General features: G+C 41.6%; 1 protein-coding gene across 1 annotated transcript in view; it reads right to left on the reverse strand.

Annotated features, from left to right (window-relative positions):
* Positions 1-16,300, reverse strand: part of KIF26B (kinesin family member 26B) — a 632,023-nt gene that overhangs the window by 39,130 nt on the left and 576,593 nt on the right. The window contains exons 11-12 of the mRNA XM_044674977.1: positions 8,034-8,196; positions 3,283-6,718 (exon numbers count right to left, since the gene is read on the reverse strand). Coding sequence (XP_044530912.1) covers positions 3,283-6,718; positions 8,034-8,196 — 3,599 coding nt within the window. The remainder of the gene's footprint in view (positions 1-3,282; positions 6,719-8,033; positions 8,197-16,300) is intronic.

Here is a 16,300-nt window from a genome sequence, read left to right on the forward strand (position 1 = left end):
TCTGAGGTCCTTTTCAAATCTGAGATTCTGTGATACTTAATTAATGTATTCAGTTAAAAATATGATTCTGAGAGTTGGAATAAGCACATACATATCAATGCTAGAATGAGCAACACAACATTAAATTATGTTGATAATGTCATTTTTGTTGGGTTGTAATAAAATGTATTGCACCTAAAACTCAGGTCATGTCACGAAGGATTTGGTTATACTTTGGGCAACTTCTCAACTTATCTCTATTCAAATAATCTGGGGAATTTAAATAATTTGGCCTCAAAGGCTCCTTTCAACTCTACATCCTATGATTTTCTGATTTTTGAGAAAGAATAGCTGGGTATCTTTAGTTCTATAATAGTTTTGTTACTTTCACTGTTGTCTAAACAACAATAATTTACCATTAATCACTGATGGCATTCTCTTTCTACTGGCGTCATTCAATACCCCAGCCCCCCCCCCACACCCAATCAAACCCTCTTGAAGCAATAAACAAACAAACAAAAAAAAGATATGATCCCATCAAAGTCTAAACAAAAATCATCTCAAATAAGGGCAGTGCATGTGTGTTTCTTTATTGTTTCTATCCCCTATTCCCTCAACAAGTAAATGTGAAATCTAACTACAAAAGCTTGGAATTTCCTTTCAAGATTTTTATGGCATCTCTTAAAGAAGACATTGCTGATTTATGTTGATCATGTATGACAGCTAGCATTTCTGTTAATAATAATCATAAATAAGCTGGACAAGGTCACCTAACCTGAAATGAGCACGTCTCTTCTGCCATATTCATTATATAGTGGGCTGGATCTATGGCAGATGATCAGGAAAGGTCTAATGCTTTTGACACTGTATATTAAAACAATATCCCACTTCTAGAATTGGTTCTGGCTTATTCCAATGATCCTCATAAGTGTGTGCATGTTTTTATACACACCCACATACATGCACAACCTAGTTTATGTTTCTCTAACAGCAAAATATTTATAGTGGATCTTTTTGTGGCAAAGAAATGGAAACAAAGTAGATGCCTATAGAACTGAGCAATGGCTAAACAAATTATGATACATGAATGGAACGTGCCAGAAAACAGTGAACATGAAGAATACAGAAGCATAAGACATATGAAATTAAATAAACAGAACTATGAAAACAATATATGTGATGCTATAATAATGTGAATGGAAAGGACAGTAACAAAGAACTCTGAATGCTATATGATTATAACAAGCAACTTCAGTCTGTTTAGATTAAGAGCCTTTATATTACAATAAGCTCTAAATAGATACAGGATCTATACATAAAAATTCACATTATAAACAAATCAAAAGAGCAAGGAAGAAGGAACCTTTTCTGAACTTAGGAATAGGAGGAGTTCTTGGCCAAAGGAGGAACAGAAAGGATCAGAGGAGATAAGATAAACAACTTTGATTAAACAGAATTGAAAAGCTTTTGCAAAAAATTAGGCTAACGTAGTTAGAATTAGAAGGATAGCAGTTAACCAAAAAAAATTTTTTTGAGCAAAAAATTTTGATAAAGCTCTGATATCCAGCTGATTCAACTATATAACAAGAACCATTCAGATAAAGGATATAAACAAGCAGTTCTCAAGGAAATAAATCCAAACTATCAATAGCCATATTTTTAAAATGCTCTATACCATAAGGAAATGCAAATAAAAAATCTCTGAGATTCTGTCTCACACCCATCTGACTTGTAAAGATGACATGAATGGGAAATAAGGATTATTGGAGGGGTTGAAGGAGGACAGACACATTATTACATTGAAGATGGTGCTGTGACAGTCTATTTTGGATAGTATTTTGGAACTAAACTCCAAAAGTAACTAAGCTTTTAGTTAGTGTTAAGACCACTGGGAACATACTACAAAGAGATCAAGGACAGGTGGAAAGGAGCCATATGTACAAAAATATTGAGAGAAGCACTCTTTTTTTGTTGCAAAAAACAAAAAAAGAGTGCTTCTCTCAATATTTTTGAGAATTAAAGAAGAATTAAAGAATTAAAGAAGCATCCTTTAATAGGGGAATAGCTGAAGAAACTGTGGTATATGAATGTAATCTTTGTATCTGAGACTATGCGTGGTTTCAACTCCCAAGATGCCTTCCCAGAATAACCTCATCACTTCTCATCTCATCATCCTGTTGTTAAGTCAAGCTAGGACACCACCTCCCTTAAACTTTTCTGCTATCTGATGGGAGGGCCAGAAGGCCAAATACAAAACTCCTCCCAAAGCTTTCCTTTAAAGAAAGCAGAAATTGGATCCACAGCTGTTTTGCATCTGCAGGTCTGGATGGATTCAATTCCATGGAAAGGGACCACTCCCCATGTAGCCCTAACCTTTCCAGCCTCTGTTTTTGTATTGTTTTCCCCTTCTTGAGGGAGGGATTAGCTTCTAATTGTATACCCAGCATTTAGCACAGCGCCTGCCATATAGTATACAAGCTTAATAAATGTTTGTTTTTTTTTTTTTTTTTAACCCTTACCTTCCATCTTAGAAAGTAAGAGCTTAGCAACTGGGGTGAAGTGACCCACCCAAGGTCACACAGCTAGGAAGTGTCTGAAGACACATTTGAACCCACATCATCCGGATCCCAGGCCTGGCTCTCTATCTCTTATCTACTGAACCAACTAGCTGCCTGTTAATAGATGTTTATTGAATTTAATTATATTGTAAGAAGTGAGGAAGGGGTGGATTCAGGGACCTGGGATGACTTGCATGAACATATACAAAGTGAGCAGATCTTGAAAAATAAATTATGCTGTGATTGCAACAAAAATAAAATAGAATCCTGGGTAATTAGAATGACCAAGAACCTTGGCCCTGGAGAAGAGGGAAGGAAAGGCATTTCTTAATAAAGGACTGTGGAATATAATAATATATCATAATAATATATATATTATATTGTCAATATTATATGTATTATATAAATAATATAATAATAAAGGACTGAGTGTGGGATACATATACACTGCCGATTCTGATCTGTTCATTAATTTTGCTTACTGACCCCTGCCTTTCTTTTTCAGAAATTCTTAAACCAGAAATGATGGAAAACCAAAAGATATCCTTAAAAATTGTCTTCCTGCTCAAAACAGAAGAGGAAACTTCAGTCAACTTCTCTTTCTTTCTGCAGAGAGCTTCTCTATATAGAATGTCCCAAAGCCCCGAAGGTCAACAACCAAGCTTAACCATCGCTCTACGTTGGGGTGGGGTTCAAGGTGGGAAAAATCCAAGCCTGCTCTTTGCGCCTAAAACCTTGAGCTTACCTGAATTGGAGCGTTTCTTTGGAGTTTTGAGACTTCGGCACCTTCCGCTGACGGAGCTGCTGTTCTCACTCATGGAGTCTTGGGCAGAGGAAGCGCTGCCCGTGGCCTCGCTGTCTCTCATCATGCTCTCATAGCCGCTGCTGCCGCCACTGTGGTAGAACAGGGCTGTTTTCCCCATAGCTGGCGGGAGCTCCCCACTGAGCACGCTGCTGTTGTCACTGCCATGGCCACTGCTGCACCGATGGGGCTTGCGAGGCGGGGTGATTTTGCTATAGGGCGAGGGCAGCATGTGAACGGCTGGTTTCTCCTCTCCAGGAAGGCCGCCCCGCTCCTCTGCCTCAGAGCTCCCACGCAGCTGCAAACCTCGGGCGCTCGTATTCCCCTGAAGCAGTTCAGAGATCCTGCCATTGACCGCACGTAGGGGAAGTTTGGACGTGAGTCCGGACCCCCGGCTTCGGCTGAGGGACTGGGTGGACCAAGACATGTGTTTTCCACTGGGGGGTAGGCTGGAGCTCTGCCCTACTGACTGTGGCAGAGACTTGGTGGAGAAGCTAAGGGTTTTGGTGGTGGAGGTGGAGAGGCTCCGAGCTTTGGGGCTAGCCAGGAGAAGCTTGCTCACGGCAGAGATCTTCGACTGGCCGGCCTTGGGTGAGGCCCCAGCGGACTGCGAGGTGCAGGAATTGGTGGGAGAGGACATGGCGGAACGATTCAGGGTCCTCCCAGTCCTTGGCATGGTGCTGTCTTTTCCAGAGTGCATCCTGGAGCTTACAGAGGACAGGCTCTCGGCCCTCTCCAGGGACAGGCACTCATAGTGACTCACTGTGGACCGACCTAGGGAGTTGGATCTACTGGCGAGCTGCTCAAGCTTGGCGCTGAACAACTTGCTGCTACTGGTGTCTTTTGTCTTGCTGTTGGGCTCATCCGGGAAGCCGGGCAGGAAAGGAGCCGGCTGGTTCAAGGGACTGCTAGTGCTGCTGCTGGGGGCACTGTGCTGGGGGCTAGCCCGATTCTTCTGATCTAGGCTTGACTTTCGGATGGGAGGGAGAGGGGGTGTCCCTTTGGGCCGAGCCAGAACGCAGTGCTTCGGAGAAGCCATTCTCCTCTCTAGGGTGGTCTTGGAGGACTGAGAGCCTGCAGAGCAGATACCATTGCTCTCGGCAGCACAGTGATAGAAGACATTGTCCAGGTCATCCAGCCTACTGGCTTTCTGAAATGCCCTCGGGAGACTGCTAGCCTTCAGGCTCTTGTTGGCATGCACAGGGGCTTGGGTGGCCAGGCTGGACAAGGTCATCTCACACCCATCCACAATCCTCTTGAAGTTGTCAGACACAGGGGAGTTAGATGTCTCCCCACTACTGCTGCTGCTGCTGAACCTGTCTCCGGAGTTGGGCTTCTTGCCTTGTTCTTGTTCATGCCTAGGCTCAGGCTTTGTGGAACCCATCTCATTTTCAAAGCTAGTCACATTACTAGGATAAGTATTCTCCTTTTTCACCTCCTCTTCTCGTTTGAGCCAAGGGTCTTCAAATTTGATCTCTTTCTTTGTGCTAGCTTCCTTGTCCTCCTGAGCCTGGGCTGCTTTGGAAGATGAGTTGACTGAGGTTATGGCCTCATCAGTCTCCTGGATATTAAGGGGGCTCACAGAAATACACGGATAAACAGTAATGTTAGTCTTCATGGGAATGTAGCCATCACAGCCACCTAAGTTTGCTGCATTGGAAATTGTTACCATAGCTTTGCCAAGAGCTGATATTTTGCAACCTTTGATAGGTGAGCCCTTGTTGAAAGCCTCTTCTCCCATTTCAGAAAGGATGAGTAAATTTTCTGGGCCTCCCTTTGGCTTGTCTCCACACATCATTCTAGTGTTCTGGATGGCGTTTGCAAAGTCTGGGAGTGGAGGGTCTGCCAGGGCTTCCCCATGCCCATAACATGTCTGGGCTATGAAGCTGTGACATGACTGCTCACCATCGCTTCCTGTGCTCATCTCGCTCAGCCAAGAGCTGATGGAAGACCGTCTGCTCCCAGCATCCCGGACTTTTTCATCTAAGTTTAACTTGGGAAGCGGCAAGAACTGGGTAATGCTGACCTCTGAGACTGGAGCTGTGTTGGAGTAACACTCTAGGTCCTCACTGATGCTGCTGATGATACTCACTGGACGGGAGCCTGAAGCCAAGGCTTGCACAGAACAATCACTGTTGAAGCTGATGATGCTGGTGGGACGCCCATTTTCAAGGACCCCACTGATGGTCAGTTCCTCTACCAAAGTGAACACCAGCTCATCCTCACCATTCAACTCCAGAGGTTGTTGGACAGTGACCATGGTTGTGCTCAGGACCCCTTTTTTGGACCCTGGAGATGTGGCTGATTGCTCCTCATCAATGATGGTCTCTGAAAATCCCCCACTCCCAGAGGATACGGATTTCTTCAGGACCTGAGGGCTCATTCCTACTGGAGGTGTGCGAATCTCAGGCTGCAGTAGAGATTCACTAGACACCATTCCAGAATCCTTGGTCAAGGGTGGCAGTGGTAGTGGTGGAGGAGCTGGAGAGGGGAGCACCCCTTTCTGAGTGTAGACTTTGCACCTCTGAGAGGGTGAACTTGGGGGCTTGTACTCAGAAGTCTTAGAAAGGCTAGCGATGCCAAGGCGAGGAGAACCCATTGGCCGGGGCTTGCCTTCCACAAAGCCACAGGAGTTGAGGCTTTCCCGACTGCTCTGAAGACTGGGGCTGTGGGTAAGTTGGGAAGAGCTTGGCTGGCTGCTGGAGCTGCCAGGGATGCTCCTGGGTGAGGAGGGTGTGGGAGTATTGGTGAAGGCTGCAGAAGGAACTGGGGAGTGATTCCTCTGTAACTTGGTGACCAGGGGACTGGCGCTTTCCTGCTCTTCCTTATCCAACAACTGACCATCAGAACCATTCTCTTCCTTATCAGAATCTGAGAGCTGGCTCACCTCAGCCACTTGACTAGATAAAGTGGGGCACTTACTCATCTGATCAGCCCCAAACTGGATGGGCAACTCCTCAAAAGGAAACTTGTTGGTCTCTTCACTGCCGTCTATGCAGTCCAGTCTTTCCTGGAGCTCTGCAAAGGTATTGCATTTCAGGCAGTCCCTCTCTGACTTGTTGGAAGCACTGTCCCCTGCATCCTCCACCTTGCTGTTATTCTTGGTCTTCTGCAGGGCAGGGACTATAGGGACAAAGTCTGGGGGTCCTTCATTGTCAGTGAGCTCCTTATCTGAGAGGGCTGTGCCATTGGGGCCCACATAGATCACAGTGTCACAGGACTGCTCACTGCTAGAGGAGTAATCTGGGTCACTAGACAAGTGAAGGATAGGGAAGTCTGGGTCGACAGCATTGCGAGGATGGAAGGGTCTCAGCTGGGTTGGCCGGCGCATTCTGCCTTCTTCACAAGAGCTTTCCCCTCCAGAAGAGCTTGAAGTATACTGTGGGGAAGAGAAAAGTGAATTAATATGGAAGGGAACCCTCTGGGTGACTTTGCTTATATGATATAAGGACAGTCCAAAAGGTAGCCCAAACCTCTTCAAATAGTCTTAGTGAAGTAAGCGACTCAGAAATGCTCACAGCTAGAAAAAAGGTGGATAGGGAACCACACAAATTATAACCCTAGAATGGATATTTTGGGGGTCTGGAATTGTGATGACTTCAGTGTAGGTTGTACCTGGTGATGAAGCTGTTTCTTCTAAAAATATGGATCAGTTCCTCTTTTGCAATTTAAAGTCAGGAAATGTTGCCTGTGGCAACATGGGATTAAATGACTTATTTGGGGTCACACAGCTAGTATGTGCCCAGGATGAACCCAGGATAATGAGTGTATAAACTTTGCACCTCGGCAAGGGTGAACTTAGTGTCTTATACTTAGAAGTCTTGAAAAGGCTAGCCAGGGCAAGGCGGCACCATTCATGTGGCACAATGACTTACAACAAACCTGACTCCAATATCGGAAATGGCTTTGCTATCATTACTATGGCTAGACATTGGACCAGATCTAGCCTTAGAGGTATCTGGATTCAAAACCTCCATTTATAGATGAGAAAACTGAGTCCTGGAGAGGTTAAGGGACTTGTCCAAGATTACACAGGTAAGTTCAACCTACATTCCACTATGCTACACTATGAGGACAAGTTCCATGGATTGAGGAGACTTTCATCATTAAAGCAGAGACCATCAGAACTGGTTTTTGAAAACCCATTCTGGTGAAGATACTGTCCAGGAACACAAAAGGGAATGAGGATGGCATGCGAGTCAGAATCAACAGATTAGAAAGTCTCTGGAAACCTTAAACTTCATCCTGCTAAGATCACAAGATAGCAAGAGAAAAACTCCTGTAGGTATCCCTGTGTTCACCAAAGGCTACATTTAATATCAAATAAAAACTGAATGTAAGATGTTTATAATGGACACAATATAATGTTTATAATGGATACAAAGAGGAGAAGATACTCACAAAGAACAAACATATTCCTGGTCAGAGTCCTAGGTTTAACTTTGTATATTGAAAGGCTCCAGCCCTGTGGCAGAGGAAATAAAACCTCCCCTCACATCATCTAGAAGATCCTCCTTCTTAGGAGCCTAAGTATGAATTCTAAATCCTTCATTGGCAGCCATGAGTCATGTCTCCCTCCTTATCACTCAGGGATTACAAATATTGACTCCTCCTACCTCCCATTTTTCCTTAGGCTGTGGCAGGGTTCTGGGAAGCCCATCCTTTCCCGTCCCTTCACACTCACATACCCTTACCTTAGTTTTCTTTTTCTTCATCCTTAGGACCCTGGATGCAATCTGGATGGTAGACAGGGTTTCTGCATAGTTCCCGGCGGCTGCGGAGATGTGAGCAATCATGGTGGTGCGACAGTTCATGTTTCCCAGGGACTCTCGCAGCAACATGGTAAGCTTGCTGTCTCTGCAAAATAAAATGAATTAAGGCTGCATTAGTGGGTCATGCTTCACTTTGGCTGTCATGAGGGGTGGGTAGAGTGGGGTTTGGTTCAGGTCTCTGTGTGGCACTTTTTCTTCATTTCCTTTTTAATGGCATGCTCATTAGTATCATTCTCCAGGTTGGAACAATTTGGTATTGGCAGCTGAGCCAAACTGGGCATTGACCTTGTGCCCCAAAACCAACATGTCTTTCCCATTTCTATGCATTTGTACTTGTCATCTGCCCATTCCTAGAAGGTACTATGTTGGTGTAGTAGAAAGAAAACCCACAGGAAAATACTGAAACTTATTAGTCCTGTGACCATGAGAAAAATCACAGCCTATCTGAAGCTCAATTTCCTGATTTGTAAGATAGAGATAATAGTACCCTGAATGGCCTACCTCACATAATTCTTGGGAGGATCAAATGAGAAGCCACTTAAAGCACTATATAGACATCATTTCTTGTTCTTGTTCTATGTGAAGCACTTGTAATTCTTGTTTGTATTTAAGGCATGTTTTTATTTTTTATTATTCAGTATAATATCTAAAATACTACATAGACATCACTTGTTCTTGTAGTTGTTGTTAGGACCATAGGTTCAGAATTTGAAGGAACCTCAAAAACCATTTAATCCAGTATTCTCATTTCACTATTGAAGAGAGGCTTAGGGAAACAAGGTGACTTGAAGTAGGATGTGAATCTAAATCCTTTGTCTCAGAAGCTTCTTTTTACTGTACCACACCATGATATTCTAGCCATATTGGCCTAATTTTTGTTCCCCATGTTTAGTATAACATCCTCTATTGCTATGTTTTAAAATAACTTGTCCTTCTTGCCTAGAATGCACTCCCTTCTCAATTGTGTCTCACAATTTTTATTTTCATATGCCATCTCCTTTAGAAAGCTTTTCTTGATTCTCCTAGTCATTAATGCGCTCTCTCTCTCTCTCTCTCTCTCTCTCTCTCTCTCTCTCTCTCTCTCTCTCTCTCCTCCTCCTCCTCCTCCTCCTCAAATTAATGATAGTATCGTCATTAGCCTGAAGAATAAGTAATAAATACTTACATAAGCTTCTCAGAGACACTTACTACCTGTGTGACCTTGAAAAAAACTTAATCTCTCCAGGGATGAGATTCATCATTTGTAAAATGAAGGAGTTGAACTCAGTGACCTCTAAGGGCCCTTCAAGCTTAGAATCTATCATCCCTAGCTCAGAGTAGTTCAAGAATTTGAATTAAAATGTCTGTTATTGTTGCCATTCAGTTGTGCCTGTCTCTTTGTGAAATCCATGCACCGGTAGCATGCCAGATCATTCTGTCCTCCACTATCTCCCAAAAAGTCTGTCTAAGATCATAGACACTTCCATGACACTATTTATCCACCTCATTCTCTGCCATCCCTTTCTCCTTTTGCCTTCAATCTTTCCCAACACCAGAGTCTATTCCAGTGAGTTCTATCTTCTCATTATGTGGCCAAAGCTTCAGCTTCAGTATTCAACCTTCCAATGAGGAGTCTGAAGAAAAATGCCTAAATTGAACCAATAGTAAGTCACAGAACTGGCCTGGAACCCAGGCAATCTGACTTTAGTATACATTAGAGAAAATATCCCAACTAAAATCTATGAAATTTGCTTTCCTTGTAGGTAAAGTTTCAACATTCATCTTCTCTTTTATTTTAATAGATTTTAAAATGTTACATCTCTGGGAGGTAGGCTGAAGTCTGGACTTTCATTTCCTTTGGATTACAGTTCTCTCTGTTTAACTCTTGGTAAATGCCCGCCATCCTGGGTACTGGTGAATAGGGATGGTATATGATTCCTACTCCTGCTTAAATCATATTGGTATTCCAGAAAACCTGTGGAGACCCATTTGGCCATCTGGATTACTCTTTAACAGTGCTTTGAAAGAACTAAATGAAGCTAAAATCCTTTAGGTTTATTAAGGTTTGCATTCTATAGTAGTTATCTCAGTCATAGTTACATAGATGTAATCCCTTTGCAAGGGTCAAATGGACTCCCAAGTATAGTCCACACCAGATTAAATTATAATTGGGAAATAGTTAACAAATATATAATAAGCCACGGAAAACATTACATTTTCAAACTGAGTCATTATGAGGTCTATAAAGCAATCCTTATATGCGCATTAGTGGGCCCTGTTCTATTTTAAGTTTTGGCACCATCTCTATACATTGGTGTAGTGGATAAAAGGTTGGTCTTCAAATTCAGGAACATCTGAATTCAAATCCTACCTCAGACACTCAGGCAAGTCATTTTACCTCTTCTAGGCTTAGCCTTCTCACCTATAAAATGACGATTATAATAGCAGCTACTGTATTGTGAAGATCAAATCATATATGTAATTGTTTTCTATACTTTAAAGTGATTATTATTGTAACTATCTCTAGAGGTGTGACTGGATGATCTTGTAAACTGGGAGGAGATCACGGGCCATGAGTAGACCTAAGAAATGGAGGGGGGGGGGGTACATTTTCCCTCATGGCCTATATAAGGACTCTAGAAAGGAAAAGCTATCATAGGGAGAAGAATAGCAATTTTCCTTTTCACAGAGAATAATTAAGGTTTTCACTGAGGGAAACAGAGGAGCCAGAACACTAAGACCAAGTCCCATGCTAATTGTGGCTTCCCTCAAAGTAGAGCTGCCAGTGATGGAAATAAGAGTAATAGGGAAACACATCAGCAGAGTTTGGAAATATTTAATTCCCTTCATAGCATTCTCTTCCCACTGCCAATGGTAACTGCCTGACCACTGCCATATCTGAGCATTATAAAGAATAAATAAAGTGCAGGTCCTTTGGCAGATGCCTTTAGTGATACTAAAGAAGCTAGATTACTCCTGGATGGGTTTTTCTTTTTTGGTAACTGAAAGCTCAGAATGGATTTCATTAGGTCAAGTCCAAAATAACAGGCTGCACCATCCTATGATATGTGGTTTATAATGGTAAGTTGTATTGGTTAAATTTCACCTTGGTTAAGATTTAATAATTTTTTATTATAATATACGATATTAAATAAATAATAAATTTGCTTCATGTAATGTCTCCACATTACCCTGTGCCATTCTCAAGGGCACAGACAGAGCACTGAATTTTGCCAGATCAAAGTGCTCATACTGGATATGACTCAATGGTTCCCCAATTCATGATTCAGTTGCCACAGGCACAGTGACATGCAAGAATCTCTCTTCTTTAAATGCCATTTGGGGGCACGCACAACAATGTGTATGCTGCTTAGTAATGACATTTTTGCTTTCCTTGTATAGCACCCCTTTTCAAACAGGCCTTACTAGGCAGTAAAAAACATCCATATGGGAATAAAAAAGGCTGTGATAATGCCCTGCCCTCTTTCAATCTTGCCATGATCCTTTACTTGGAGTAAAGAAACATAGAAAAGAAGGTGAAAAGACAATTTAATAAATTTCAGAATTGCAGACCTTCTTTACTTACAGTCTCTTTGGCAAAAGAATACTGTTAATCAGTGGTGGGGCAGATTTTGGCTTTGGTGCTTACTGGCTTTGTGATCCCAGCCATTTCTGTGATTCAGTTTCATTATCTGTAAAACAGGGTATAATAAAACTGGCACTATTAACCCCACCTCCCCCCTCCACTGAAGTACTAGCATGATCTCCTTATAGTGTGACGACAACCCAGGCTTCTTCCAAGGCTATGCTCTGGCTGATCTGTTCAGGTATGGGCCCCAAAACAGATTTTATGTCTTTTATTGGAGGCAGAGAGCCTAGCTGAATTCAGAGTCATCACTAGGTTGGCCATAGGGTGATCGATTTTTTGACCATGAAAACTGTAGAGGGAATACTTACCCAAATAAGAATGTAGATGTTTAAGTGACCAAAGAAAAACGTCTATTTTCAAAGGGTAATTGAAAATGCTTTTTAAATGTAAAATTATATATTACTATGTTACTGTTATATATTTAATGGCTAGTGTTTATAAGCACTTTTCAATTTAAATGGCATTTCATGTATGTTTTTTTGTTTGATCCTTACAATAACCTTGGGAGGTAAGTGCTATTATCATCTACATTTTACAGATGAAGAAGATGAGGCACAGGGAGGCTAAGTGATTCGTTCAGAGTCACATGTGTAGAAGATCTGAGAGCAGAATTTTGACCTCAGCTCTTCCTGATTCCCAAGTCTAGAACTCTATCTGCCCTACCACCTAGCTGCAGAATTAGAGCCATTTTTATTAGGTATTAACTCTAAATACAGGAATTCATGGAGTTAGTTTTATTTTGCATTCAAATGCAACAAGAAATAATTTTTTAGGGGATACTTATTCCTCTCTAACTGCATTCCTCATGACAGCATAAATAAAAAGAATGAAAGCTAGATCTGGAGTCAATAAGACCTAAATTCAAATTCAGCCTCAGACAATTACTGGCTATGTGACCCTGGGTAACTCACTTAACTGCTCTGTGACTCAGTTTCCTAATCCATAATAATAATAATAATAATAATTATATATAATAATATAATATATAATATTATTATAATATTATAAGCATATTAATTGCATTTCTCTCCTGTGATAATATTTGTAAAGTTTTGCAAACCTTAAAGCATCGTGTAAATGTTAGCTATATTGTGAAGATGGCATTTGCTGTCAAATAAGCTAATGTAAATAAAGCTCTTTTTAAACCTTTAAATACTATGAGATTAAGACTCCCAAAGTGATTAATAAGCTATCATTTGAAGCAAAGATCTTCTATTTTCATCCCTGCATAATATTTATGAGAATAATCTGTTCATGGTTCAAGAAATGTGTTGTTTTTTTTAAAGCTCTTACCTTCTGTCTTGAATCAATATTGTGTATTGTTTCCAAGGCAGAAGAGCAATAAGAGCAAGGCAAAGGAGTTATGTGACTTGTCCAGGGCCACACAACTATGAAGTATCTGAGGCCAGACTTGAACCCAGGACCTCTCTTCTCTAGGTCCAGATCTCAATCCATTGAACCACCTAGCTGCCCGCATACTTTGATAAGATTACAAATTCACTAAAGTATTGAAATTATTAGTACTAAGGATAGAGACTGCAGCTATCTCCGATTCTGCCTGAGGAAACTCTTCCTGCTAATTCAGGATAGCACTTTTTCTGCAACTTAGCCTTAAAGAGTTGTTTTCTGAAATGAAAAGTGATTTGCTCAGTGTCACACAGCCAATATTTGTCAAGGACAGGACTTGAACCAGGAGCAGCTAGGTGGCACAGGAGACAGAGCACTGGGGTTGGATTCAGGAAGAACTGAGTTCAAATATGACCTCACTTACCAGCTATGTGACCCTGGTCCAAGTCACTTAACCCCCTTGCCTCAGTTTCCTCATCTATAAGGAGAAAGAAATGGCAAGCTAGTCCATTGTCTTTGCTCAGGAAACCCCAAATGGAGTCACAAAAAGTCAGACTCAACTGAAATGACTCAACAGCAACGATAGGATTCAAACTTGGATCTTTCTGGCTCTGAGTGTTTCTCATTACTAGTATTATTTCAACTAATAATAAATATTTTCTTTAGGAATTAGAAGATAATTGTGGTGAAAGCAAAAGGCTGATAACTTTGGTTTCTAACTGAATTGTGGCTAGAGGGGCACAAGACAAAGATCTTTCAGGAGTCGCCTTAGTCTGCTGGGAACCTTTCTCCAGCAGGAGACTACAATGCAGAATTATATAGAAGCAGAAATGTCTGAGATGAGGGCTCTTCCAGATCTGGCACCTGACATTGGGGGTAGAGGAGCAGCGAGCAGAGAAGTGTTAGCGGAGGCCATAAAGGGACAGAGCAGGAGCTGATGGTGTTAAAGGTAGTTTACAAGGTAGGGGAAGAGTTACGAAGCTGCTTCAAGAAGTCATGTTTACACAAATACGTTCTCCTAACTGCACGTGATTCTATCCCCACCTTTGCTTATAGGAGGCCAGAAAGGGAACATTAAAAGAAAAGGAATACTTAATGGGATTTAATTAATCAGAGACTTGAAAGAATATAATAATACTATGTAATAATACGATGTCTTCCTAGGCACAGAGCCAGAGAATCATCCACGTGAGAAGTAAGGTGCGTCAGTGGTTACCTAACCAGCTCTTTTTTCATTTGTTATCCTCTGTCTTGATTACCCATTCTGTGTGTGAAGCTTAGAGTTCCCAGAAGGACTCGTCAGTACTGCAGGATCTCCAGGAAAGAAGGACAAATTCTGAATTCTCTTAGGGAGATCCAGAAGAGCCGCAGGCCCAAGACAGAGCCACAGTCACCGAGAGAATTGGACAATATCAATTTCATGGCAGGAATGAAGCCTGTGATTTTACTGGTTAGACTCAATAGTGATAGAGATGGGAAACATTAGGCCCTTATAATGGAGGGTAGGAAAGAGGACTTGTTAAAGAAATCTAAGAACACTAAAGCTTTGAGGGATTTCACTTCTTCTGTCCATCATACTGCCTCTGGGAAGGAAACCATCTAACTCCCTTTACAGTTGTAGCCAAACTGGTTCCCTTTACTGAATGGTTCTCTACTATACAAAAAGCTCCAGGAGATAACTAAAAAAGAGTTGTGCTTACTCTAATTTCCAAAAACATGGAACTCCAGTCCATTTAGTCCCTCTCCACAAGGATAGAGGATTTGGAACTCTTTATGCATTTCAAAAATCTAGTCACAGAAGAAAACCTCAGTTTCCTCATCAGCAAAGATTATAGACTAGGACTATCACACCTGGCCTAAATCAGTACTATTCATGTCTGACATGAATTCTGAAATTAGAACTCAGAGACATAGAATTCTGAAATTCTAAATACAACATTGACTATCATGAAGGGAAACCTATCTACATCCTACAAGGTGACTCTCATTTTATAACCCAAATCTTCATACTTTGGATGAAATGGCATCCCAGGTCACTTCTATCATATTTTTTGAGGGCATGGATGTAAAATATATTCAGCACAGACCATCTTTTTAAGATCAACTCAATAAGCAGGAGAATAATTTTTTTTTTTAATGGCTATACCTTTACATATAGACAATACTGATGGGAGAGTTTCGTTACCTCAGAAGGCTCATTAGATCCAAGAGCTGTATGTTGAGAAAAAATCATCAGGCAGCAAAACTGAAGATGGCAGATTAAAACATACCCACATGGAGTTTATCCCTCAGAAAATGAAAGGCAATGAGGTCTGTCTTAGACATTATAACCCTTCGGGTTCTAGGGGGCAACTCCAATACGGATTTTCCAACATGAATTCAGATTGCAACTTAATCAGACAATAGATGAATCAACAAACGTTTATCAAGTGCCCGAGTTTGTGCCAGGCACTGGGCGCTAAGCACTGAGGAACCTAAGTGATGAAAGCAAGCCCTGCCATCAAGAACCTTATATTCCAACAGAAGAAACAAGAAAACTAAGTAAAGCTGAAAGGGAGAGCATTAGCAACTGAGGAGAGAAGGAAAGATCTACTGCAGAAGGTGGGATGTTAGGTGAATTTTTTAAAAAGCCAAACAAAAGAACCTAAGAAGAGCTGGTGAAGAGGCTTACAGGATGAGGGACAGTGAGTGCAAAGGCAGATCACAGATGGAGTGCCACGGTTAGAGAACTCCAAGAAGGAAAGGGGCAAAGGGTTAGAAAGCTTAACAGATGGAAGGGTCCAGGAGAAGAAGAGCTTTAAATGACAGAGAACTTTAGATTGGATCCTGCAGGCAACAGAAAATCACTGGAGTTCAATGACTAGCAGGGTGACATGGTCAAACCTATACTCCAGGATAAGTGACTCGGTGGGGAAAAAACTTAAGACACAGAGAATAAGGGCAGCTAGGTAGTAGAGTGGATAGAGAGCCAGGTCTGGAAGTCCTGGGTTCAGACACTTCCTGGATGTGTGACCCTGGGCAAGTCACTTAATGCCATTTGCTTAGCCCTTGCTACTCTTATTTTAGAATAGATATTGAAGTAAAGGTTTTAAAAAAAAAAAGACATTGAGAACTGTCCAAAGGCTATTGTAATAGTCCAGGAACGAAGTGCTGAGGTCCGGAGAAGGGGTCCTTCTCAGGACCTCAGCACTTCGTTCCTGGACTATATATATAT

Source organism: Gracilinanus agilis, chromosome 4 (genome assembly GCF_016433145.1).
Source record: "Gracilinanus agilis isolate LMUSP501 chromosome 4, AgileGrace, whole genome shotgun sequence".
NCBI classification, from domain to species: domain Eukaryota; kingdom Metazoa; phylum Chordata; class Mammalia; order Didelphimorphia; family Didelphidae; genus Gracilinanus; species Gracilinanus agilis.